General features: G+C 47.7%; 2 protein-coding genes across 2 annotated transcripts; one reads left to right on the forward strand and one right to left on the reverse strand.

The window, feature by feature from the left end:
• Positions 1 to 7,183: 7,183 nt before the first annotated feature.
• Positions 7,184 to 10,186, forward strand: LOC123189507 (FT-interacting protein 1). Its single transcript, XM_044601935.1, has one exon. It carries the CDS (start codon positions 7,512 to 7,514, stop codon positions 9,987 to 9,989), a length of 2,478 nt encoding a protein of 825 aa, XP_044457870.1. The 5' UTR covers positions 7,184 to 7,511; the 3' UTR covers positions 9,990 to 10,186.
• Positions 10,187 to 11,223: 1,037 nt separating this feature from the next.
• Positions 11,224 to 12,655, reverse strand: LOC123189508 (uncharacterized). Its single transcript, XM_044601936.1, has 3 exons — positions 12,073 to 12,655; positions 11,866 to 11,945; positions 11,224 to 11,733 (listed from the first exon to the last, which is right to left on the reverse strand). The coding sequence occupies exons 1-3, from the start codon at positions 12,191 to 12,193 to the stop codon at positions 11,614 to 11,616; spliced, it is 321 nt and encodes a 106-aa protein (XP_044457871.1). The 5' UTR covers positions 12,194 to 12,655; the 3' UTR covers positions 11,224 to 11,613.
• Positions 12,656 to 24,576: the final 11,921 nt, after the last annotated feature.

Here is a 24,576-nt window from a genome sequence, read left to right on the forward strand (position 1 = left end):
GCATGACTGGCCCGAAGCCAAAGGTCAGGTCAACCGCTTCAGAACTGAAAAAGACCAGGACTGCTGAGGCTGAAGCAAGGAAGAGAAAACATCCTGAAGCCTCTGCTACAGCCCCCGCCAAGAAGAAAAAAATGACCAAGAAGGAACAGGCTGCTCCCACAGAGCCCTTAATTGTTGAACCCATTTCCATGGTTCACCCCGATGCCGATCCACAAGAACGTCAACTGACTGTCCATGAGCCTGCTTTCACAGAGGCTCATGAAGCTAAAGACTTTCCAGCAGCTGATCCCATTGCTGCTGAAGACATTGGTCATCATGACCATGTTGAAGATGATGCAACCCTTCCTCAGCTAGAACACCAACAGGTATCATCGCCTGTGCTAACACACAGCAAACTCATCAGCACTGGTCGTCCACTGACATCAATTGCACAGGATGCTTCATGGGCGGATCGCCCACAAGAGAATGAAGACCTTGAGGCCCAGCCAACAGCAACTCCACAGGCGTCACCCGCATTGCGCAGGCTTCGCAAAGGTCCAAGGCCTCAAGTCTCTACTAAAGACAATTCGGCTACATCAGCCGCGGAAGAAGAAGTCCCACAAGTTGCCACTCCCCTGTCCCACCAAGAAGCAGTTCTTGAGGAGAACGTGATCGTGACCGATCCTCCTGCTCGTCAAGTGGAGGTTGAACATCTTGAGGCTGCCACCACCAACACCACTGAAGCCACTGACGCTGTCATGGCTGAAGCTAATGTGGAGCCCTCACCAACAAAAGCACCAGAAGTCAGCGAAGCCACTGATCCCGCCACTTCTGTTCCTGAGTCTGCTGCCGGTCCCCAGTTCGACTATCATGTTGAGCACATGCCTCAGGTACAGAAGCCAATCCCAAGATTGCCAAGGTTCCTAGGTCCTGCATCGGCACCTGGCTCCTTCAATATCAATGGCTTCAGAGCAGACAACACATTCTTGAACAGCTCCAGGAACCCCTACTCCAGGGAAAGAATATCATCTGATCGGTTCTGGAGTTATCCGCAGCGAAGCTATTACTCATGCGTTCTTTACAACCAAGATCGCATCTTCCCACACAAGCGCCTTGGCATTGAAGCAATAGCTGGTCTGCCCTGTCTGGAAGAAGCTCTGGATTGCTTCAAAGAGGTTGGACTGCTGCCGTTCGTCACTGACCAAGAGCATTGGAATGAAGAGTTGCTGCTCCAATTCTATGCCACACTTCACATTCGCGGGTATAGCAGAGATCCGAAGACTTGGGTCCTGGAGTGGATGACAGGAAACGTTCATCACGAAGCCAAAGCCTTTGACATCATTGAGCTCACTGGTTTGCCCACTCCTGGCGATCTCTACGAGCATGGTTGTCAGCTTCATAGTGAAGCTATTGAGAGCATCTTTCAGAAGACTGGACCTAATATGAGTCAGATGCTCAGTATGATGAAGCCATTGCCCCAAGATGCTGCTTATCCCACGGAGTTCTTCGTTGAAGACCTTGAGTATCTGCCAAGAACCATTTATCAAATCATAAGGCGAACTCTCTGGCCAATCAAAGGACATTCTCCCCATGCCAAGCTGGAAGGTGCAATGAAGACTTTGGTCTTCTACATTCTTCATGGAAAATGCTTCAATACACATGATTTCTTCATTCGCCAACTTGCTGCATTTGGCTCTGATCTGTTTGGTTTGAAGTTCTACGCCCCTTGGGTGATGCGGCTGATCAAACTTCACTCCGCTATCTCATATCAGCCCTCGGCCCACAACCATCGGATCTTTTTACCTGATGTGGATATGTCTATTGAAGCCATCTATCCTGAGCCTGCCAAGGAACCTCTCAGTCTTCAGAATGCAGAGCATCAAAGTTTCACTCAGAACGTTGAAGGCATGGAAGCCGTAACTCGTGTGTATCCTTTGGCTGGCACTACACGTGCACCGCATCCTGCTCTCACTAAAGCCACTGACAGTACAACTGCTCCACGAGCCAAGAAGCGCACTCGTGTTCTCAACGACCGAGAGCTTCTTGTGGCTCTTCATCAGAAACAGGATAGGCATCATGACTGGCTGAAGCGTCAGATGCAAAGCCTCTTGGTGGATGTTAATCGCATTCGCAATCTTGCCACCAAGAATGCTTTTGTTGCCCATGAAACCTCTCGCTGCACATGGAAAGGGCTAACGCTGATGTGTTCTGAAGATGATCTTCAAGAGGATGGCTTCACTGAGCGATTCAAGTTTGACTCCACACCTCCTCGAAGGGCAGTGCTGCGATGATCTCCATCCCTTGAAGACTCCGAGTTCTCTTCCTCTGCTGCAACTATGAATGCCAGAGTGATTGAGGATGAAGACGATGCTACTTCACCGCCACCTCCTTCAGCATGCTTCGACTCTGCTCCAAGCTCTTCAGCACCGCCAAACACCACCAATGACCCTGCTGCTTCACCTACTCCTCATGGGAACGTGTAGATGCTCTATGTCTTCAAACCTTTTTGGTCCTTACTGACAAAAGGGGGAGAAGCATATGAGGTTGATAGTCTTCAAGCGGGTCCATATGGGCGGGTGCTTTATATGTTGCTTCGTGCTTACAACTCTCGTTTTGCTACATTTGGTTCTTTGAGTTGTAACACTTAAACTCGATGGTCGTCTACTACTTATCTGCCACCTTGTGTTGCGATGATAAATTCCGCATGTGCGACGATAAATTCCGCACTTAGATCATTCTGCAGACGTCCATTTTCCATTATGCATGTTATTATGTTCATATACTTTCACATGTATAGTAGATTGTCATCATAAGTTGAAGTGGATCTCCACAAGTACAACCTGCCATGTGCATTTGCATTCCAAAAGCAAATTACTTATATGCACATCTTCAGGGGGAGCCCTTGCAACTTATGAAGACAATTCCTTATCCTTTACAATTTCACAGATTATTGACGAAAGGGGGAGATTGTAAGTGCATCTAGTGCCACCCCTAGTTGGTTTTGGAGTATTGACGACAAACCTAGTTGAGGGACTAATGTGTTTGTGAGAATTGCAGGATAACACAGGTAGAAGTCCCTCATTGATTCGGTTTTCCTACCAGAGATGACCCCTAAAAATGTATGAAGACATTGAAGTCAAAGGTGGTATATGAAGATATTCACATTGAAGACTATGACAAGAGAAGACACCACATGAAGCCTATGGAGCTCGAAGACTTAGATCTTCCATAGTTCTCTTTCTTCTGTGTTGAGTCATAGGAACCACCGTACTGTTAAGTGGGGTCCAAGAGAACCAATCAGAATGACTGAAGTGATGCTTAAACAAAACCTATGTCTTCGAGTGAAGACTTTGAGAGCGAATCTTGTCCAGAGTCGGGCAAGTCAGCTTTGCTTAAAGTCCAAGTAAAGTTTCCGTGTGAGTTTGAAATCTGACCGTTGGAACACGTGTCAGTTCCTTAGTGACCCAGGGTCATTTCGGACAAATCAGGTCGGGTTGCCAAGTGGCTATTAATAGCCCACCCCCTACAACCATAAACGGTTGGCTGCTCAGATTCAGAGTACGGCTTTTGTCGTTTGAGAGCAACCCACCTCGAAGCCTTTGAGAGAGAATTCCTTGCGAGGATAAAGCCCTAACCACCCAGAGCCAAAGAGAATTAGGCATCACTTAAGTCTTCTTGTCTGTGTGATATGAAGACTTATTACACTTGAGGACTGTGCATCCTCCAGCCGGTTAGGCGTCGCGTTCTGAGCATCCAAGAGACATTGTGGATTGCCGGTGAATGAAGTCTGTAAAGGTTTGGGAGTCTACCTTGAAGACTTACCAGAGTGATTGGGCGAGGTCTGTGTGACCTTAGCTCAAGGGGAATACGGTGAGGACTGGGTGTCCTGAGCTGCGTGTTCAGGACTGGGTGTCCGGGACTGTGTGTCCTAAGGTTTAAATACCTAGCCTCCCTAACCAGACGTACAGTTGTCACAGCAACTGGAACTGGTCCAACAAATCATTGTCTTCAGCGAGTCACTGGTTTCATCTTCCCTTCACTTTACTTACTGTTACTCCTTGTGAAGTCATTGTATGTTCGCACTATCTTTTGTCTTCACTGAGTGACTGCGTGTTCTGTGTGGCTTCACAATATCTTCCTACCTGATCCTTACTACATTGCTGCTATTAGTCATTGTGCTTTCACTCTATTGAATACTTGACTATGGCTTGCCTAGTGTAGTCTACCTTCCGCTGCAGGGTAATAGGTTTATTTCTATCGTTTGTCTTCATAACTTCCACGTTTTGAAGACTTTCATAACAACATCGGGCAAGGGGAAGAAAGCCTCCCTGGTTTGGAGGTTGAAGATGGCACCAAAGGGGACCAGTGCTACGCACAACAACCAGAGGTAAGCCCTAGCGATTGAAGGAAAATAAGTCTTTGGCCCGTTCAAGTTTGCATGGTTTGAAATCCTTGCCCCTACCTTGAATCTTTTGCCTAGCTTCAACACTAGTGGAAACTTATATTAAGTTGACCTTGAACATTGACAGTTGAGATCAATGCAGTCGTAGAAGGGTGATGATGACATCCAAGCCATCTTGCAATCACATAGAGCAACATATCTAGGGGGAGGGAGTGTGAGTCCATAGTCCTCTCTCCTTATGTCACCATGATGCAACAAACAAAGAGGGGAGAACACTGGATCAACCCGGTCTCTGGCGAGTTTATTGGATAAGCTCCACCATATGCACCTCCACTGGCCCCCGCCACCATGGGCGATACTAGGAGAAGAACAAGGCTACATTCTGATGCCGCTCGCAAATACCGAAAAGAAGCTTCGACATGACTCAAACCATATTCCATAAAGGGCAAACCCTTACTTAGACCTAGCCTTGGACCTAGTATATGTAATGGAGGCGCATCCTCCTTTCCCATCCCTACCCCGGCGATTCTTAACGGGCCGGGGAGAAGGGAGAAAGGAAAGGGGGGATGAGAGCCATTGCATCGTACAATATGCAAGTTACAGAAGGCCTGGATAGTGTTTGATCATAGTTTCTAAATAAGTACTATACACATGTACTATTGTTGTTTAGCCATATCCATGCATGGTGCAAAAAACTGCACATTTTGGCATGGCAATTTCTTGTGGATGATTGGCACGTTGACGATAATTGATATCTACTATATCACTAAGCTCCCTAGGATTGGAGTCCTCTCATTCAATTGAGGAAATTGGTTTTGGAGTGGCTTCTCAATTTTGACTTAGTCAAGATTTTTCAAGGAATTACTCAATCTATCTACTATATCACTAGGCTCCCTAGGATTGGAGGACTATCACCGAGCTCCTTAGGATTAGAGGCCTCTTATTCAATTCAGGAAATTGGTTTTGGAGTGGCTTTGGAATTTTGACTTGACCAAGAATTTTTCATGGAATTCTCTCAATCTATCTACTATATCACTAAGCTCCCTAGGATTGGATGCGTCTAATTCAATTGAGGATACTGGTTTTGGATTTACCTTTTGATTTTGACTTGGTCAACAATTTCTCAAGGAGCTCTCTCAATCAACTATATCACTAAGCTCCCTAGGATTGAAGGCCCCTAATTCATTTGAGGACGTTCATTTTGGATTGACTTCCCAATTTCGACTTTGTCAACAATTTCTCAAAGAGCTCTCTCGTTTAAGTGAGGCCTTCAATTTTGAATTAGGTTTACGATTTTGACTAATCAATGATTTCTCAAATTAATTTGAACAACCAACTTATAAAAATACATTAATCTCGCGCACTCTCTCATCATCTAACAAAAAAAATGCCAACATGTGACACTATAGCACCAATATAATACATGTGGTCACTAATGCAAGAAACTTCCATGCATATGTGTGGGTTAATTTGCAAATAACAGGCATAATTATAACCCCAGAAAGAGCCCATCAAAATACTGCATTCTAAAAAAACACTTCATCATCTTTCCCACATGCCAAATCAACTTTTCTTTTGAAATCCCAACAACATCAACTATGTAGCTCGGCGCGCCCAATCCTTCTAGTTCTCTGCTATATCCAAAAGAGTACCGGAACAATACATGTCCTATTGTTCTTTGGTTCATGTACTTCAATAAGATAAAAATTAATCTGTTGTGACAGCAGCCAGGAAACCCAACATAGTTTCATTTGTCTTGCATGCACTTACTTGTTGCTTAAATAGATGTATCTAGCAGGTAGTATTATCGTGCAGTTGCTTAGGAGCAAAACCAGCCGGCCTTCATGCTCGCATCCATCTGTCGACAGCAAGTTATCACTTGCTTGCAAGACACCCATTTATTATTTTCAGCATCCATTTTATTCAAAAAAAAAATTCAGCATCCATCGTGGCATCGCGCCTTTGGTCAGTCCTGAACTAGGATATTGCGGTAACTTGCTTCGGATTCACATGGTATGACATGCCGTTGATAATAACATGTTGGCCTTATGATTTGCTCCATCAGTAAAAAGATACTTGGGTTATTTCTTAGCACTTAACCTTTGGTAAAGCACGTGCACTCAAGTGACAACAACGAACAAGAGGAGGTGTAACAAATGGATCAATAAACCAAGGCACCGACATAGTGCAAAGGATCTTGAGATCACCCGTAGGAATCAAGAAACCAAGGAATAATTTGCAGCAAGACATGGAGTAAATTTCAGTTCTCGAAGTGCTACTGGACCCTAGATTGATGCTAGATTTGCCTGATGTAAGTTGTTTCTTTTGAAAGACCCAGCAGTCAGCACCACTCTTCATATGAGATTGGTCAATATACTTAACGAGGCCTCATACTTAAGTATGACAACTACTGAGTGTAGGAGAATAAAGTTCCAAGGAGAGAGAGAGGAAAAAGAGCTTATCAGGTTAAAGCAGAAGCAGGCCCCAAAGATCAAAGCTCCGGAGGTGCTTTTGCTTTTCAAGCACCAAGTAGACACTTTGCTCCCTTGTATTGCAATCCCATAAACTCTGCCGAAAAATCATCTAAATATGTATTAAGTGAACAAGTTTCTTGTTTACTTCTATACGCGATGTTAGAGTAGAAGAATCATTTTTGCGATCTGTTAGTACGACGTACAATTGACAGTACAAAAGTTTAACGCATGACAGTTCAGATGTCTACCTGGTTTACACTACTGTGGAAACTTCACAACACAGTTGGGAACAGACGCAGGCAGTTTCCCGGGAAACCTCAGGTGTCTTCACCGAGACTCCAAATCTAAAGAAACCCACCAGCTCGCCGTGACTCGCATGATCTCGCTCATCTTTATTCCCCCACCTCCGCGTCCATGGAAACTGGCGCGGTCACACGATCTCGCCATCCACCACAAATGCTTCAAGGTTCTGCAAGGCCACATGTATACAGCCCATTGCTTAACTAGTGGTACTAGCTGAGCTGACTGATGGTGCTGCCACCTTTGCATGCCTTCCCTCGCCGGTGACGTCCGGGGAAGTCGACCGCTGAGCCGACAACCGACGGGCCGACACGCGCGAGCAGCCACGGAGAAGCCGGTGGCCGTGCTTGCCGGTCATGGCGTACCCGTATGTCTTCCACGCGCAGGCGCCACCGGCCAGAGCGGAGGAGTACAAGTCCAAGGGCGCAATGCCGCAGCCACAGGTCAGGCCCCAGTGGCCTGCCGGCAGCGGCAGCGGTGCCGGGCGTGGGCGTGGCGGCGGCGGAGCCGGGTGGATGGGTCTTGGCTCCCGGGAGAGGCCGCTCGCGAGTGCTTATGATCTCGTGGAGCAGATGCATTACCTGTACGTGCGCGTCGTCAAGGCGCGCGGGATCCCCGTGGGCGCGGTCACCGGCGGCTGCAGCCCCTACGTCGAGGTGCGCCTCGGCAACTACCGCGGCACGACGCCGCACCAGGAGAGGAAGTCGAATCCAGAGTGGAACCAGGTGTTCGCCTTCTCCAGGGAGCGCGTCCAGGCCACGGCCCTCGAGGTGTTCGTCAGGGACAGGGACGCCGTGGCGCGCGACGACTACGTCGGCAGGATCGCGTTCGACATCAGCGAGGTGCCGCTGCGCGTGCCGCCCGACAGCCCGCTCGCGCCGCAGTGGTACCGCCTCGAGAGCGTGCGCCACGGCGGCAAGATGCTGCTGCCGACCGAGGTCATGCTCGCGGTGTGGGTCGGCACGCAGGCCGACGAGGCGTTCGGGGACGCATGGCACGCCGACGCGGCGTCGGTGCGCGGTGGCGCTGATGGTGCGGCCGCGGTGCAGAGCACGCGGTCCAAGGTGTACGTGACGCCGAAGCTGTGGTACCTCCGGATAAACGTGCTGGAGGCACAGGACGTCGTGACGGGCGGCTTCGTCGGCGACAAGGTCCGGCAGCAGCACGTCGAGGTCTTCGCCAAGGTGCAAGTCGGCGGCATGATGCTCCGGACCAAGCCGTGCGCCATGAGGAATCCGACAAGCCTGGCGTGGAACGAGGAGCTGGTCTTCGTTGTGGCGGAGCCGTTCGAGGATCCGGCGGTGCTCATCGTCGAGGCCCGGGCGCACCCCGGCAAGGACGAGATCGTCGGGCGTGCCGTGCTGCCGCTCACCATCTTCGAGAAGCGCCTCGACCGCGTGGCGATCCACTCGCAGTGGTTCAGCCTGGAGCCGTTCGGGCATCCGTTGCGCCGGCCGGAAGCCACTTTCGCCGGCCGCGTCCACCTCCGGGCGTGCCTCGAGGGCGCGTACCACGTCATGGACGAGCCGACCATGTACGTCAGCGACACGCGCCCGACGGCGCGGCAGCTGTGGCGGCCGCCCGTCGGCGTGCTCGAGGTCGGCGTCCTCGGCGCGCAGGGGCTCACTCCCATGAAGACCGCCGACGGGCGGGGCACCACCGACGCCTACTGCGTGGCCAAGTACGGGCAGAAGTGGGTGCGCACGCGCACCGTCGTCGACTCGTGCAGCCCCCGGTGGAACGAGCAGTACACGTGGGAGGTCTACGACCCCTGCACGGTGCTCACGCTCGCCATGTTCGACAACTGCCACCTCGGCAAAGCCAATGCCGCCGCCGGCAACGCCGTCCTCAGAGACCAGGTGATGGGCAAGGTGAGGATACGCCTCTCCACGCTGGAGATGGACAAGGTGTACACCAACGCGCACCCGCTCGTCGTGCTGCACCCGTCCGGCGTGCGCAAGAACGGCGAGCTCTGCCTCGCCGTGCGCCTCACCTCCGTCTCTCTCGCCAGCGTCGTGTGCCTGTACGGGAAGCCCCTCCTCCCCAAGATGCACTACGTCCAGCCGTTCGCCATCCCGCAGCTCGACGCGCTCCGGCGCCAGGCGATGAGCATCGTGGCGGCGCGGCTGAGCCGGGCCGAGCCGCCGCTGCGGCGGGAGGTCGTGGAGTACATGCTGGACGCGGGCTCGCACCTGTGGAGCATGCGGCGGAGCAAGGCCAACTTCCTCCGGGTCACGGCGCTGCTGTCCGGCGCGGCCAGCATGGCGCGGTGGCTCGTGGACGTGTGCCACTGGAGGAACCCGGTCACCACCGTGCTGGTGCACTTGCTCTTCGTCACGCTCATGTGCTTCCCAGAGCTCATCCTCCCGACCGTGTTCCTGTACATGGCCATGACCGGCCTCTGGAACTACCGGCGCCGGCCCCGCCGGCCGTCGAGCATGGACGCGAGGCTCTCCTGCGCGGAGGCGACCCACCCTGACGAGATCGACGAGGAGCTGGACACGTTCCCGACGTCGAAGCCGAACGACGTGGTGCGGCTGCGGTACGACCGGCTGCGGAGCGTGGCCGGGCGGATCCAGACGGTGGTCGGCGACGTGGCGACGCAGGGGGAGAGGGTGCGGTCGCTGCTGGCGTGGAGGGACCCGAGGGCGACGGCGCTGTTCACGGCGCTCTGCCTCGTCGCCGCCGTGACGCTGTACGTCACGCCGCTCCGGGGCGTGGCGCTCGTCGCCGGGCTGTACGCGCTCCGCCACCCGCGGTTCCGGAGCCGGACGCCGTCGGCCGCCGGCAACTTCTTCAAGAGGCTGCCCTCCAGGGCCGACACCATGCTGTAGCATGTACCTAGTGATTTGTTCATGTTTTTTGCTCGATTCTTCAGTTCGCTGCCGTGATGTGTAAGTGTCAGTGACGGAGTGACGGCCACATCCTGGCAAGCCACTCTCACCAGCATGATCAAAATATTGCAATCCACCGCTAAATGTCGGTGAACTTCGAAGTGAAATGCCTCCCAACGGGACTGATATTTTTCACAGCGGGCTCGTGCTGCTATTCCTGTATACTGTTCCTGTATATATCTCTTCCTCTTTGTTTGCCATATCTGAATCCACTTTCACAAAATCTGAATTCATTCACCAGACTGAAATGCTGGAGGGCATGCATTTCAGAGGAATGACAGATCGACAGGACAAATGCATTAATCAGATTCATGTGTTCCAGTTTGATCCTTAGCATCTTTCCAGAGTTGCAGAATACTTCTGCAGGCTGTAGGAAATCTGACAAACCTTGCTACCAGCAGACGACCACTTGAAAGTACAGAGTAAATAATATAGTTCCAGCAACATAAATGTATCTCACTAAATCAGGCAAGTACTTCTTTTGTTTGACACATCTGAATCATTTTCCACAAAATCTGAATCCATTAAACATACTGAAATACTAGAGGGAATGCACTTCAGAGGAATGACAGATTGACAGGTCCAGTAGATGAGATGCTAATGGAACAAAAGGCGATTTGTATCAGCGCATTTGTACCAACCCTTGCAGTGCAAACAGATACATGTGTTCCAGTTTGATCCTTGGCATCTTTCCAGAACCTAAAACAGAGTTACAGAGTACTTCTGACTTCTGCAGGGTGTAGGAAATCTGATAAACCTTGGTACCAGCAGACAACCACTTCAAACTCCCGAGTAAATGTAGTTCCAGCAACATCAAAACGTAATCCAATTTATGATGCACAACTCTTTCATATTCATCTAGAGTACATAGGCAAAGCTGCCCTTGTGGCCATGCAAACAATTGAAGTACACAACGGCGTAGTCGTAACTGAACTAGTACTACATGTTAAACATTGAACATGAACATATAAATTTGTTGCAACAAGATTTTTGTTCAACTCAAAAGACTACAATACCCACAATGCTAGCAAATCTAGGCAAAATAATGTGAAGAAATTGAAGCCTTGGACGAATTGAGGCAATAGCTAGCTGTGCACAGTACAAACTGTTGATGAACTCTTTCCCAGCCCTAACACTGAACAGAACAAAATTTCCATTTTGTTGGAACGAAAAAGGAGTTATTGCTTCTTGGCCCCAATTTCAATTGGACAATCATGCATCAACGTATAGAAGGCACTTGAAACAGGAGCCAGTTATCTATTTAAACATCAACGCCACACAAAAAAGCAAAATCACAGGGGAGGCAAGCAAGCAGTAACAAACTAAGAATAACAAATAAGTTTGTTTAGGGGAAGAACAGCTCATTGTACAACGCTTATTATGAATTGTAGCTCTTCCCCATTTCCTTTGATTAGTACCCTACAACAACAATGGAATCAGAATCCAATGTGCAGATTCAACAGAGCACCCATGCATAGGACATAGTATCAGAATCTGGTTCTTGATTCATGGCTCACTCACGCTGGACGAACCGACCCACGGAAGCATCCTCGTCGTCTGCCGATCAGGGCGACTGCCGGCGCCTGGGTCCCCTGCCGTGGTGGTGGATGGGGTCCGGCCCGGTGGGCACCTCCCTCTCCTCCTCCGCGCCGAACCCCGTCGTGCTCACGTCCTCCTCCGCGTCCTGTGCGCCGAAAATGAAAACCCCATGAGCTCGAAACACGACGACAAGAAACCACCTCCAAAGGAGCGGCCTTTCCTTAGTCCCGAAGCCGTGGCATGGCGGCGCGGGCGCCGTTCGTGGTCGCGTACGTACCTTGGTCACATCCGGCTTCTCCTGCAGGTCCTGCGGGGTGTACATGGCCGCCATCTCGACTCGTTGCAATGCCGCCGCCGCTGCGAGGGAAGCCAACAAGGGCGTCAAAGAGCGCAGGAGATTTCCGGGCGGCGCGAGGAGCAGGAAGGTGGCCTTGCGGCGGGGGTTCTAGAGAGCAACGAACGCATGGCGGACGAGACGACGTACCTGCCCGGGAAGACGAGGAGGCGGAGGCGGTGGCGGCGGGCGGCAAGCAGGCGAGGAAGACGGCGACGGCGAAGAGCAGCGCGACGACGCAGCGCGACCTCGCGTGGGCGGCATGAGCCATCCAATCCGGCCTTGGCCCCGGCGCCGGGCTCCGTGCAGGCGGCCGCCGGAGGAACGAACCCGAAGTAAACTGGGAGAGAGGCTTTGCTGTTCTGTTCCGTTCCGATCCTCCTTCCGTCCGTCCAGACGCGCCGCAGGGGCGAGGTCTTTTGCGCTTCCCCCGTACGGGGTCTCACGTGCCGCGGGACATGTGGCGGGCGTCCGGCCGCTCTGATTGGGCCGGGCGGCAGGAGAGGCTCCGCTTCGCCGTTACGGGGGGCTGGGTGGGTCCCGTGCGCAGTGACCTAGATGGGTGCTGGGGTGCGCCCGGGGATTCCGCTGTGATGACGTGAGGCACAGCTGGTGATGGGACGACGACTGCGTGTTGCTGAGCAGGTGAGGTGATCGTCAGCCCAGGCCCGTTGGAGGATTACTCACAGCTAGCTTTGCCTTGCTCGCCGCGCTTTCCTCCTCTCTTTCTTGGACGGAGGTGAAAGTGAGTTTAAAATTCAAATTTCGGAATCAGTAATGGAGCTAGACGAAAATCGCTGCAGATTTCGGCTTAAATGTCATCAACTTCGGGGATCAAATGTGGCAATCTTAGTTTGTGTGCCTTTTGTGATCGAAAATTCGTAGGGCACGCATCTACGAAAACGCCTGCGGCCGTCGATTTTTCTTCCTCTTCTTTTTCGGTTTTTCTTCTGTCCAATTACTTTTCTTTACGTGATTTCCACTCATCCATTCGTGCTGTCCTATCTGTTCTCTGTTTCATGCATTGTTCTTTCCGTGCAAAATTGCTACTGTCGTTTTCCCAAGTTTTTTCTGTTCTCTAGCCTCAAATATTCACATTTCTATTCTTCAATACCTGCATTCTTGTATTGTCAAATATTCATCTATGAAAACACTCCGATGTCATAGTTATGATTCTCCTCCTAGCAGATACGATTTCAATTTCATTCTTCAAAGTGCACTGTTTTTTGTATTATTTGATTTTATTTTCAATGCTAACATGTTTCTCTTGTTCTGTCAAGTTACAATCTACGAGATGGATCCTTTTCATCATGAAACTTAGTATATGCATACAGTTTTGCATGTTGGAACTTGTGCCTATTCCGTTAGATTAGTTTCTGGTGATTTATTAACGCCCACAACCAACAAATCGAGACACCAACTTAGTTAACATTAATATTTGTGATGCGCACAACACAGTTGCCTCATCTTTTTTCTCGCTCCTCTTTCCCCAACCTATTCTTCCTTTCTAATCCCATCCTCTAGATCTGCTATGTTCGGACTTCTACCAGACGTTGTTGCGGCTGCTTGGAGGATGTCAACAGCAATAGACATGGATGAGGAGTACGCCGTCATCATGTGGTTGTGTAGGTTGCCCATGCAAGAAGAGCCATGGAAAAATCTGGATACTATGTGGTTGTGAAGGGACCAACCTTTAAGGATACTATGTTTGTAAACACATGATCTTCATCTGCAGATCTACCGATAGTTATGAACATGCTCGTGAATTAGTGCCAGTAAGTCTATCTTAATTAATATCTTTTACTCCACTCATATGGCACATTTTAATCTTAAAAAAACTACAACTCATCTTTGAACCGAGGATCCCTGAACCGCTCCCCGCTTGTGAATCACTGATGGTTAAGAGATTTATCAGTAATTTCTTCCTGAATCACTACATCAAGCCCAATGGTGATAATGAAGATTTCAGCATGCCTTCTCCTGAAACAATGAGTAAGAGTTAGCCGCTAAATATATACGCATGGATCCATTGTTTTCCATGTGACGAGGTCTTCGTATCTTGTATACTATGATTAATTATGTAATGCATATATATGTCGACAAATAATTATAGTTTAGCTACCATTTATTCAATTGCAATTGTTGTGAATTCTGATGAATATTATTCCCGTGGACACTATTTATTCAATTGCATATTGTGGCGAATTTGCTTTTTGCATGCCGATTCAAATGCGATATTTTTTGTTTAACCTGGCCATTGATGTGCAAACGGTTCAACTAAATGAGTGTGTGCGATCCACAACGGAAAGCATGCGTCAATCGTAGCGGAACCGTCGGTGATAGACAGCAGATCGCTGACTATTTGTAGCACTTCTACATGTGCGTAGGGGCTCCCGAACCATTTGTGATAGTACATTATCGCACACGGGAACTTATAATAAACCGTGCCCAATGTAAAATACAATTCCACTCGTAAATTTTTCAGGAAACGTGGTGCGATCCCAAACGGAAAGCATACGTCACTCATACCGCAACCGTCGGTGATATACAACAAATCAGAAATGATCTGCATTTGTGATAGCACATTATCGCACACGGTAATTGTTCGTGAAACGTGTGCGATGGTGTCATGCATGGCAGACGATTTTCGCAGAAAACTCGTGTGCGATGGGGCACATATCGCACACAGTTCCTATGTTGCCCGTGTGCCTTGGATATTGTTTCACAAATGGTTCAGTATGAAACACCGTTTGGTTTCACTGCGTCATTAGAAACGTTTGATCACCAATCCCACACGTGTACCAGAATGTGGTGTGTGTGATATGTTGTTGCATCACTGCATCATGGCTCCATATCCCCAACGGTTTCTGGGTCGTGTGGGAAGGATCCTCTATCGCACACATCAATAAGGCGACGGTTTAAAATGTCGTCACCGAAAGGGGTTAAAAACCGTTTGTATAGAAGTTCACTATACCAGTGATGCATTGACGTCTATTGTGGTGTCCGCTACATTGCCTCCCTCGATGGAGTGTAGGATTGCCACCGTCCGTGCATGGTCTTCATGTTGTTGGGTTATTCCTCGCCTACTTTAAGCACGACCATCGCACTTCTACAGGCAACCGACATGGCACTGATACGTCTCCAACGTATCTATAATTTTTGATTGCTCCATGCTATATTATCTACTGTTTTGAGCAATATTGGGCTTTATTTTCCACTTTTATATTATTTTTGGGACTAACCTATTAACCGGAGGCCCAGCCCAGATTTGCTGTTTTATGCCTATTTCAGTGTTTCGAGGAAAAGGAATATCAAACGGAGTCAAAATGGAACGAAATCAACTGGAGAAGTTATTTTTGAAAGGAAACCTACCGGATAGACTTGGACCCTACGTCAGAAGATGAAGGAGGTGCTCACGAGGGTAGGGGTGCGCCCACCCCCCCTAGGGCGCGCCCCCTGCCTCGTGGCCCCCCCTTCGGTCCACCGACATACTCCTTTCACCCACATATACCTACGTATTGTAAAACTTCCAGAACGCACAATAGATCGGGAGTTCCGCCGCCAGAAGCCTCCGTAGCCACCGAAAACCAATCTAGACCCATTCCGGCACCCTACCGGAGGGGGCAATCCTTCTCCGGTGGCCATCTTCATCATCCGGTGCTCTCCATGACGAGGAGGGAGTAGTTCTCCCTCGGGGCTGAGGGTATGTACCAGTAGCTATGTGTTTGATCTCTCTCTCTCTCTCTCGTGTTCTTGAGATGGTACGATCTTGATGTATCGCGAGCTTTGCTATTATATTTGGATCCTATGATGTTTCTTCCCCCCTCTACTCTCTTGTAATGGATTGAGTTTCTCCTTTGAAGTTATCTTATCGGATTGAGCCTTTAAAGATTTGAGAACACTTGATGTATGTCTTGCCGTGGATATCTGTGGTGACAATGGGATATCACGTGATTCACTTGATGTATGTTTTGGTGATCAACTTGCGGGTTCCGCCCATGAACCTATGCATAGGGGTTGGCACACGTTTTCGTCATGATTCTTCGGTAGGAACTTTGGGGCACTCTTTGAGGTCCTTTGTGTTGGTTGAATAGATGAATCTGAGATTGTGTGACGCATATCATATAATCATACCCACGGATACTTGAGGTGACATTGGAGTATCTAGGTGACATTAGGGTTTTGGTTGATTTGTGTCTTAAGGTGTTATTCTAGTACGAACTCTAGGGCTGTTTGTGACACATATAGGAATAGCCCAACGGATTGATTGGAAGGAATAACTTTGAGGTGTTTTCGTACCCTACCATAATCTCTTCGTTCATTCTCCGCTATTAGTGACTTTGGAGTGACTCTTTGTTACATGTTGAGGGATAGTTTTATGATCCAAATATGTTAGTATTGTTGAGAGAACTTACACTAGCGAAAGTATGAACCCTAGGCCTTATTTCCATGCATTGCAATACTGTTTACGCTCACTTTTATCATTAGTTACCTTGTTGTTTTTATAATTTCAGATTACAAATACCTTTATCTACTATCCATATACCACTTGTATCACCATCTCTTCGCCGAACTAGTGCACCTATACAATTTACCATTGTATTGGGTGTGTTGGGGACATAAGAGACTCTTTGTTATTTGGTTGCAGGGTTACTTGAGAGAGACCATCTTCATCCTACACCTCCTACGGATTGATAAACCTTAGGTCATCCACTTGAGGGAAATTTGCTACTATCCTACAAACCTCTGCACTTGGAGGCCCAACAACGTCTACAAAAAGAAGGTTGTGTAGTAGACATCAAGCTCTTTTCTGGCGTCGTTGCCGGGGAGGTGAGTGCTTGAAGGTATATCTTTAGATCTTGCAATCGAGTCTTTTAGTTTCTTGTTTTATCACTAGTTTAGTTTATAAAAGAAAACTATAAAAAATGGAATTGAGTTTGTCTCATACGCTTCACCTTTTTAATATATTTCGTGAGTATGATGGAAAGAATAATTGTGCTCAAGTGCTAGAAGAAGAAATCTATAAAATGTTTGGCACTAAATATTTGAATGATGAGCATGATTGCAATGTTGTTAGTATGAATTCCTTGAATATCCATGATGCTAATGATATGCAAAGCCACAAGCTTGGGGAAGCTATGTTTGATGAAGATGATATTTTTTGTCCCCCAAGTTTTGATGAGCAAATTTATTATGATAAAAGCATGCCTCCTATCTATGATGATTATTGTGATGGCACGTATGCTCTAAAGAATAATGATAACCATGAAACTTGTCATCTTGATCTTAATTTTCAATCACATGATAGTTATTTTGTTGAGTTTGCTCCCACTATTATTCATGAGAAGAATTTTGCTTGTGTGGAGAGTAGTAAATTTTCTATGCTTGTAGATCATGAAAAGAACGCTTTAGGTGCTGGTTATATTGTTGAATTCATTCATGATGCTACTGAAAATTATTATGAGGGAGTAATATATGTTGGAAATATGCCCTAGAGGCAATAATAAAAGGATTATTATTATATTTCCTTGTTCATGATAATTGTCTTTTATTCATGCTATAATTGTGTTATCCGGAAATCGTAATACATGTGTGAATACATAGACACCAACATGTCCCTAGTAAGCCTCTAGTTGACTAGCTCGTTGATCAATAGATAGTCATGGTTTCCTGACTATGGACATTGGATATCATTGATAACGAGATCACATCATTAGGAGAATGATGTGATGGACAAGACCCGATCCTAAACATAGCACAAGATCATATAGTTCGTTTGCTAGAGTTTTTCCAATGTCAAGTATCTTTTCCTTAGACCATGAGATCGTGTAACTCCCGGATACCGTAGGAGTGCTTTGGGTGTACCAAACGTCACAACGTAACTGGGTGACTATAAAGGTATACTACGGGTATCTCTGAAAGTGTCTGTTGGGTTGACACGGATCAAGACTGGGATTTGTCACTCCGTATAACGGAGAGGTATCTCTGGGCCCACTCGGTAATGCATCATCATAATGAGCTCAAAGTGACCAAGTGTCTGGTCACGGGATCATGCATTACAGTACGAGTAAAGTGACTTGCCAGTAACGAGATTGAACGAGGTATTGGGATACCGACGATCGAATCTCAGGCAAGTAACGTACCGATTGACAAAGGGAATTATATACGGGGTTGCTTGAATCCTCGACATCGTGGTTCATCCGATGAGATCATCAAGGAGCATGTGGGAGCCAACATGGGTATCCAGATCCCGCTGTTGGTTATTGACCGGAGAGCCGTCTCGGTCATGTCTACATGTCTGCCGAACCCGTAGGGTCTACACACTTAAGGTTCGGTGATGCTAGGGTTGTAGAGATATGAATGTGCAGTAACCCGAAAGTTGTTCGGAGTCCTGGATGAGATCCGGACGTCACGAGGAGTTCCGGAATGGTCCGGAGGTGAAGAATTATATATAGGAAGTGCAGTTTCGGCCATCGGGAGAGTTTCGGGGGTCACCGGTATTGTACCGGGACCACCGGATGGGTCCCGGGGGTCCACCGGGTGGGGCCACCCATCCCGGAGGGCCCCATGGGCTGAAGTGGGGAGGGGAACCAGCCCATAGTGGGCTGGTGCGCCCCCCTTGGCCCACCCGCTGCGCCTAGGGTTGGAAACCCTAGGGTGGGGGGCGCCCCACTTGCCTTGGGGGCCACTCCATCCTTGGCCGCCGCCCCCCTAGGAGATCCCATCTCCTAGCGCCGACGCCCCCCTAGGGGAGCCTATATAAAAGGGGGGAGGGAGGGGCAGCCGCACCCTTGAGTCTTGGCGCCTTCCTCTCCCCTGCTACACCTCTCTCTCTCGCAGTAGAACGGCGAAGCCCTGCTGCGGTGACCCCTGCATCCATCACCACGCCGTCGTGCTGCTGGATCTTCATCAACCTCTCCTTCCCCCTTGCTGGATCAAGAAGGAGGAGACGTCACACTGACCGTACGTGTGTTGAACGCGGAGGTGCCGTCCGTTCGGCGCTAGGATCTCCGGTGATTTGGATCACGTCGAGTACGACTTCCTCATCCCCGTTCTTTGAACGCTTCCGCGCGTGATCTACAAAGGTATGTAGATGCAATCCGATCACTCGTTGCTAGATGAACTCATAGATGGATCTTGGTGAAACAATAGGAAAATGTTTGTTTTCTGCAACGTTCCCCAACAGTGGCATCATGAGCTAGGTCTATGCGTAGTTCTTTTTGCACGAGTAGAACACAATTTGTTGTGGGTGTAGATGTTGTCAACTTTCTTGCCGCTACTAGTCCTATTTTGCTTCAAAGGTATTGTGGGATGAAGCGTCCCGGACCAACCTTACACGTACGCTTATGTGAGACCGGTTCCACCGACTGACATGCACTAGTTGCATAAGGTGGCTGGCGGGTGTCTGTCTCTCCCACTTTAGTTGGAGCGGATTCGATGAAAAGGGTCCTTATGAAGGGTAAATAGAAGTTGACAAATCACGTTGTGGCTTTCACGTAGGTAACAAAACGTTCTTGCTAGAACCCTATTGCAGCCACGTAAAACTTGCAACAACAATTAGAGGACGTCTAACTTGTTTTTGCAGCAACTGTTCTGTGATGTGATATGGCCAAAGTTGTGATGAATGATAAATGATATATATGTGATGTATGAGATCATGTTCTTGTAATAGGAATCACGACTTGCATGTCGATGAGTATGACAACCGGCAGGAGCCATAGGAGTTGTCTTTATTTTTGTATGACCTGCATGTCATTGAGAAACGCATGTAAATTACTTTACTTTATTGCTAAACGTGTTAGCCATAGTAGTAGAAGTAATATTTGGCGAGCAACTTCATGGAGACACGATGATGGAGATCATGGTGTCATGCCGGTGACAAGATGATCATGGAGCCCCAAGATGGAGATCAAAGGAGCTATGTGATATTGGCCATATTATGTCACTATTATTATTTGATTGCATGTGATGTTTATCATGTTTTTGCATCTTGTTTACTTAGGACGACGGTAGTAAATAAGATGATCCCTCATAATAATTTCAAGAAAGTGTTCCCCCTAACTGTGCACCGTTGCGACAGTTCGTTGTCTCGAAGCACCATGTGATGATCGGGTGTGATAGATTCCAACGTTCACATACAATGGGTGTAAGACAGATTTACACATGCAAACACTTAGGTTGACTTGACGAGCCTAGCATGTACAGACATGGCCTCGAAACACAGAAGACCGAAAGGTCGAGCATGAGTCGTATAGAAGATACGATCAACATGAAGATGTTCACCGATGTTGACTAGTCCGTCTCACGTGATGATCGGACACGGCCTAGTTAACTCGGATCATGTTATACTTAGATGACTGGAGGGATGTCTATCTAAGTGGGAGTTCATTGAATAATTTGATTTAGATGAACTTAATTATCATGAACTTAGTCTAAAATCTTTACAACATGTATTGTAGATCAAATGGCCAACGTTGTCCTCAACTTCAACGCGTTCCTAGAGAAAACCAAGCTGAAAGACGATGGCAGCAACTATACGGACTGGGTCCAGAACCTGAGGATCATCCTCATAGCTGCCAAGAAAGATTATGTCCTACAAGCACCGCTAGGTGAAGCACCTATTCTCCCTGCAGAACAAGACGTTATGAACGCTTGGCAGACACGTACCGATGATTACTCCCTCGTTCAGTGCGGCATGTTTTACAGCTTAGAACCGGGGCTCCAAAAGCGTTTTGAGAGACACAGAGCATATGAGATGTTCGAAGAGCTGAAAATGGTTTTTCAAGCTCATGCCCGGGTCGAGAGATATGAAGTCTCCAACAAGTTCTTCAGCTGTAAGATGGAGGAAAATAGTTCTGTCAGTGAGCACATACTCACTATGTCTGGGTTACATAACCGCTTGACTCAGCTGGGAGTTAATCTCCCGGATGACGCGGTCATTGACAGAATCCTTCAGTCGCTTCCACCGAGCTACAAGAGCTTTGTGATGAACTTCAATATGCAGGGGATGGAAAAGACCATTCCTGAAGTATTTGCAATGCTGAAATCAGCAGTGGTAGAAGTCAAAAAGGAACATCAAGTGTTGATGGTGAATAAAACCACTAAGTTCAAGAAAGGCAAGGGTAAGAAAACCTTCAAGAAGGACGGCAAGGGAGTTGCCGCGCACGGCAAGCAAGCTGCCGGGAAGAAGCCAAAGAATGGACCCAAGCCCGAGACTGAGTGCTTTTATTGCAAGGAGAGTGGTCACTGTAAGCGGAACTGCCCCAAATACTTAGCGGACAAGAAGGCCGAAAAACGAAAGGTATATGTGATATACATGTAATTGATGTGTACCTTACCAGTACTCGTAGTAGCTCCTGGGTATTTGATACTGGTGCAGTTGCTCACATTTGTAACTCAAAGCAGGAGCTGCGGAATAAGTGGAGACTGGCGAAGGACGAGGTGACGATGCGCGTCGGGAATGGTTCCAAGGTCGATGTGATCGCCGTCGGCACGCTACCTCTACATTTACCTACGGGATTAGTTTTAAACCTCAATAATTGTTATTTAGTGCCAGCTTTGAGCATGAACATTGTATCAGGATCTTGTTTAATACGAGATGGCTACTCATTTAAATCCGAGAATAATGGTTGTTCTATTTATATGAGAGATATGTTTTATGGTCATGCTCCGATGGTGAATGGTTTATTCTTAATGAATCTCGAGCGTAATGATACACATATTCATAGTGTGAGTACCAAAAGATGTAAGGTTGATAATGATAGTCCCACATACTTGTGGCACTGCCGCCTTGGTCACATAGGTGTCAAACGCATGAAGAAGCTCCATGCAGATGGACTTTTAGAGTCTCTTGATTATGAATCATTTGACACATGCGAACCATGCCTCATGGGTAAAATGACCAAGACTCCGTTCTCAGGAACAATGGAGCTTTCAACCAACTTATTGGAAATCATACATACTGATGTGTGCGGTCCAATGAGTGTTGAGGCTCGCGGTGGTTATCGTTATGTTCTCACCCTCACTGATGACTTGAGTAGATATGGGTATGTCTACTTAATGAAACACAAGTCTAAGACCTTTGAAAGGTTCCAAGGAATTTCAGAGTGAGGTTGAGAATCAACGTGACAGGAAAATCAAGTTCCTGCGATCAGATCGTGGAGGAGAATACTTGAGTCACGAATTTGGCACACACTTAAGAAAATGTGGAATAGTTTGACAACTCACGTCGCTTGGAACACCTCAGCGTAATGGTGTGTCCGAACGTCGTAATCGCACTCTATTAGATATGGTGCGATCTATGATGTCTCTTACCGATTTACCGCTATCATTTTGGGGCTATGCTTTAGAGACTGCCGCATTCACTTTAAATAGGGCTCCGTTGAAATCCGTTGTGATGACACCGTATGAATTATGGTTTGGGAAGAAACCTAAGCTGTTGTTTCTAAAAGTTTCGGGATGCGATGCTTATGTCAAGAAACTTCAACCTGAAAAGCTCGAACCCAAGTCGGAAAAATGCGTCTTCACAGGATACCCTAAAGAAACTATTGGGTATACCTTCTACCTCAGATCCGAAGGCAAGATCTTTGTTGCCAAGAATGGATCCCTTCTAAAGAAGGAGTTTCTCACGAAAGAAGTAAGTGGGAGGAAAGTAGAACTTGATGAAGTATTACCTCTTGAACCGGTAAATGGCGCAACTCAAGAGAATGTTCCTGAGGTGCCTGCACCGACTAGAGAGGAAGTTAATGATGATGATCATGAAACTTCAGATCAAGTTGCTACTGAACTTCGTAGGTCCACAAGGACACGTTCCGCACCAAAGTGGTAAGTCAACCCTGTCTTGGAAATCATGTTGTTAGACAACGGTGAACCTTCGAACTATGAAGAAGCGATGGCGGGCCCGAATTCCGACAAATGGCTTGAAGCCATGAAATCCGAGATAGGATCCATGTATGAAAACGAAGTATGGACTTTGACTGACTTGCCCGTTGAGCGGCGAGCCATAGAAAATAAATGGATCTTTAAGAAGAAGACGGACACGGATGGTAATGTTACCATCTATAAAGCTCGACTTGTCGCTAAGGGTTATCGGCAAGTTCAAGGGGTTGACTACCATGAGACTTTCTCTCCCATAGCGAAGCTGAAGTCCGTCCGAATTATGTTAGCAATTGCCGCATACTATGATTATGAGATATGGCAAATGGACGTCAAAATGGCATTCCTTAATGGTTTCCTTAAGGAAGAATTGTATATGATGCAGCCGGAAGGTTTTGTCGACCCTAAGAATGCTAACAAGGTATGCAAGCTCCAGCGATCCATTTATGGGCTGGTGCAAGCATCTCGGAGTTGGAATATTCGCTTTGATGAGATGATCAAAGCGTTTGGGTTTATGCAGACTTATGGAGAAGCCTGCGTTTACAAGAAAGTGAGTGGGAGCTCTGTAGCATTTCTCATATTATATGTAGATGACATACTTTTGATGGAAAATGATATAGAGCTTTTGGACAGCATAAGGCCTACTTGAATAAGAGTTTTTCAATGAAGGACCTTGGAGAAGCTGCTTATATATTAGGCATCCAGATCTATAGAGATAGATCAAGACGCCTCATAGGTCTTTCACAAAGCACATCCTTGATAAGATATTGAAGAAGTTCAATATGGATCAGTCTAAGAAGGGGTTCTTGCCTGTGTTGCAAGGTGTGAAATTGAGCTCAGCTCAATGTCCGACCACGGTAGAAGATATAGAAGAGATGAGTGTCATCCCCTATGCCTCAGCCATAGGTTCTACTATGTATGCCATGCTGTGTACCAGACCTGATGTAAACCTTGCCATAAGTTTGGTAGGTAGGTACCAAAGTAATCCCGGCAAGGAACACTGGACAGCGGTCAAGAATATCCTGAAGTACCTGAAAAGGACTAAGGAAATGTTTCTCATTTATGGAGGTGACGAAGAGCTCGTCGTAAAGGGTTATGTCGACGCTAGCTTCGACACAGATCTGAATGACTCTAAGTCACAAACCGGATACGTGTATATTTTGAATTGTGGGGCAGTAAGCTGGTGCAATTGCAAGCAGAGCGTCATGGCGGGATCTACATGTGAAGCGGAGTACATGGCAGCCTCAGAGGCAGCGCATGAAGCAATTTGGGTGAAGGAGTTCATCACCGACCTAGGAGTCATACCCAATGCGTCGGGGCCGATCAAACTCTTCTGTGACAACACTGGAGCTATTTGAAACACTCTCGATGCGACTATAGCTCTCACGTGTCGAGGCACGACTTAGAGACATAATCGCATTGAAGGCATATGTCGCAAGTTAGGCAATCTTCACAACATCCCATGTAATATAAATAATAAAGGGGAGATAACATAGTTGGCTTTCACTCGCCACGTCAATCAAGTACATAAATAACATTACATCAACCAAACACTCATGGCCCGACTACGGCGCCAAAATAAAAGAGAACCCAACATGCGACACGGTCCCAATCACCCCCAACTGGGCACCACTACTGATCATCGGGAAAGGAAACATAGTAATGTTGAGAGTCTTCGTCGAACTCCCACTTGAGCTCATACGCGTCACCTGGAGCGAAATCATCAGGCCCTGCATCTGGTGTAATAGTAATCTGTGAGCCACAGGGACTCAGCAATCT

This window comes from Triticum aestivum, chromosome 2A, assembly GCF_018294505.1.
Source record: "Triticum aestivum cultivar Chinese Spring chromosome 2A, IWGSC CS RefSeq v2.1, whole genome shotgun sequence".
NCBI lineage: Eukaryota > Viridiplantae > Streptophyta > Magnoliopsida > Poales > Poaceae > Triticum > Triticum aestivum.

Excerpts from the sequence above, each read along its gene's own strand:
- LOC123189508 (XM_044601936.1), bottom strand. The coding sequence starts at position 12,193 with ATGGCTCATGCCGCCCACGCGAGGTCGCGCTGCGTCGTCGCGCTGCTC. Across the intron at positions 11,946-12,072 it reads CTCCTCGTCTTCCCGGGCAG|CGGCGGCGGCATTGCAACGA; the intron begins GTACGTCGTCTC and ends CTTCCCTCGCAG. Across the intron at positions 11,734-11,865 it reads AGAAGCCGGATGTGACCAAG|GACGCGGAGGAGGACGTGAG; the intron begins GTACGTACGCGA and ends TTCGGCGCACAG.
- LOC123189507 (XM_044601935.1), top strand. The coding sequence starts at position 7,512 with ATGGCGTACCCGTATGTCTTCCACGCGCAGGCGCCACCGGCCAGAGCG.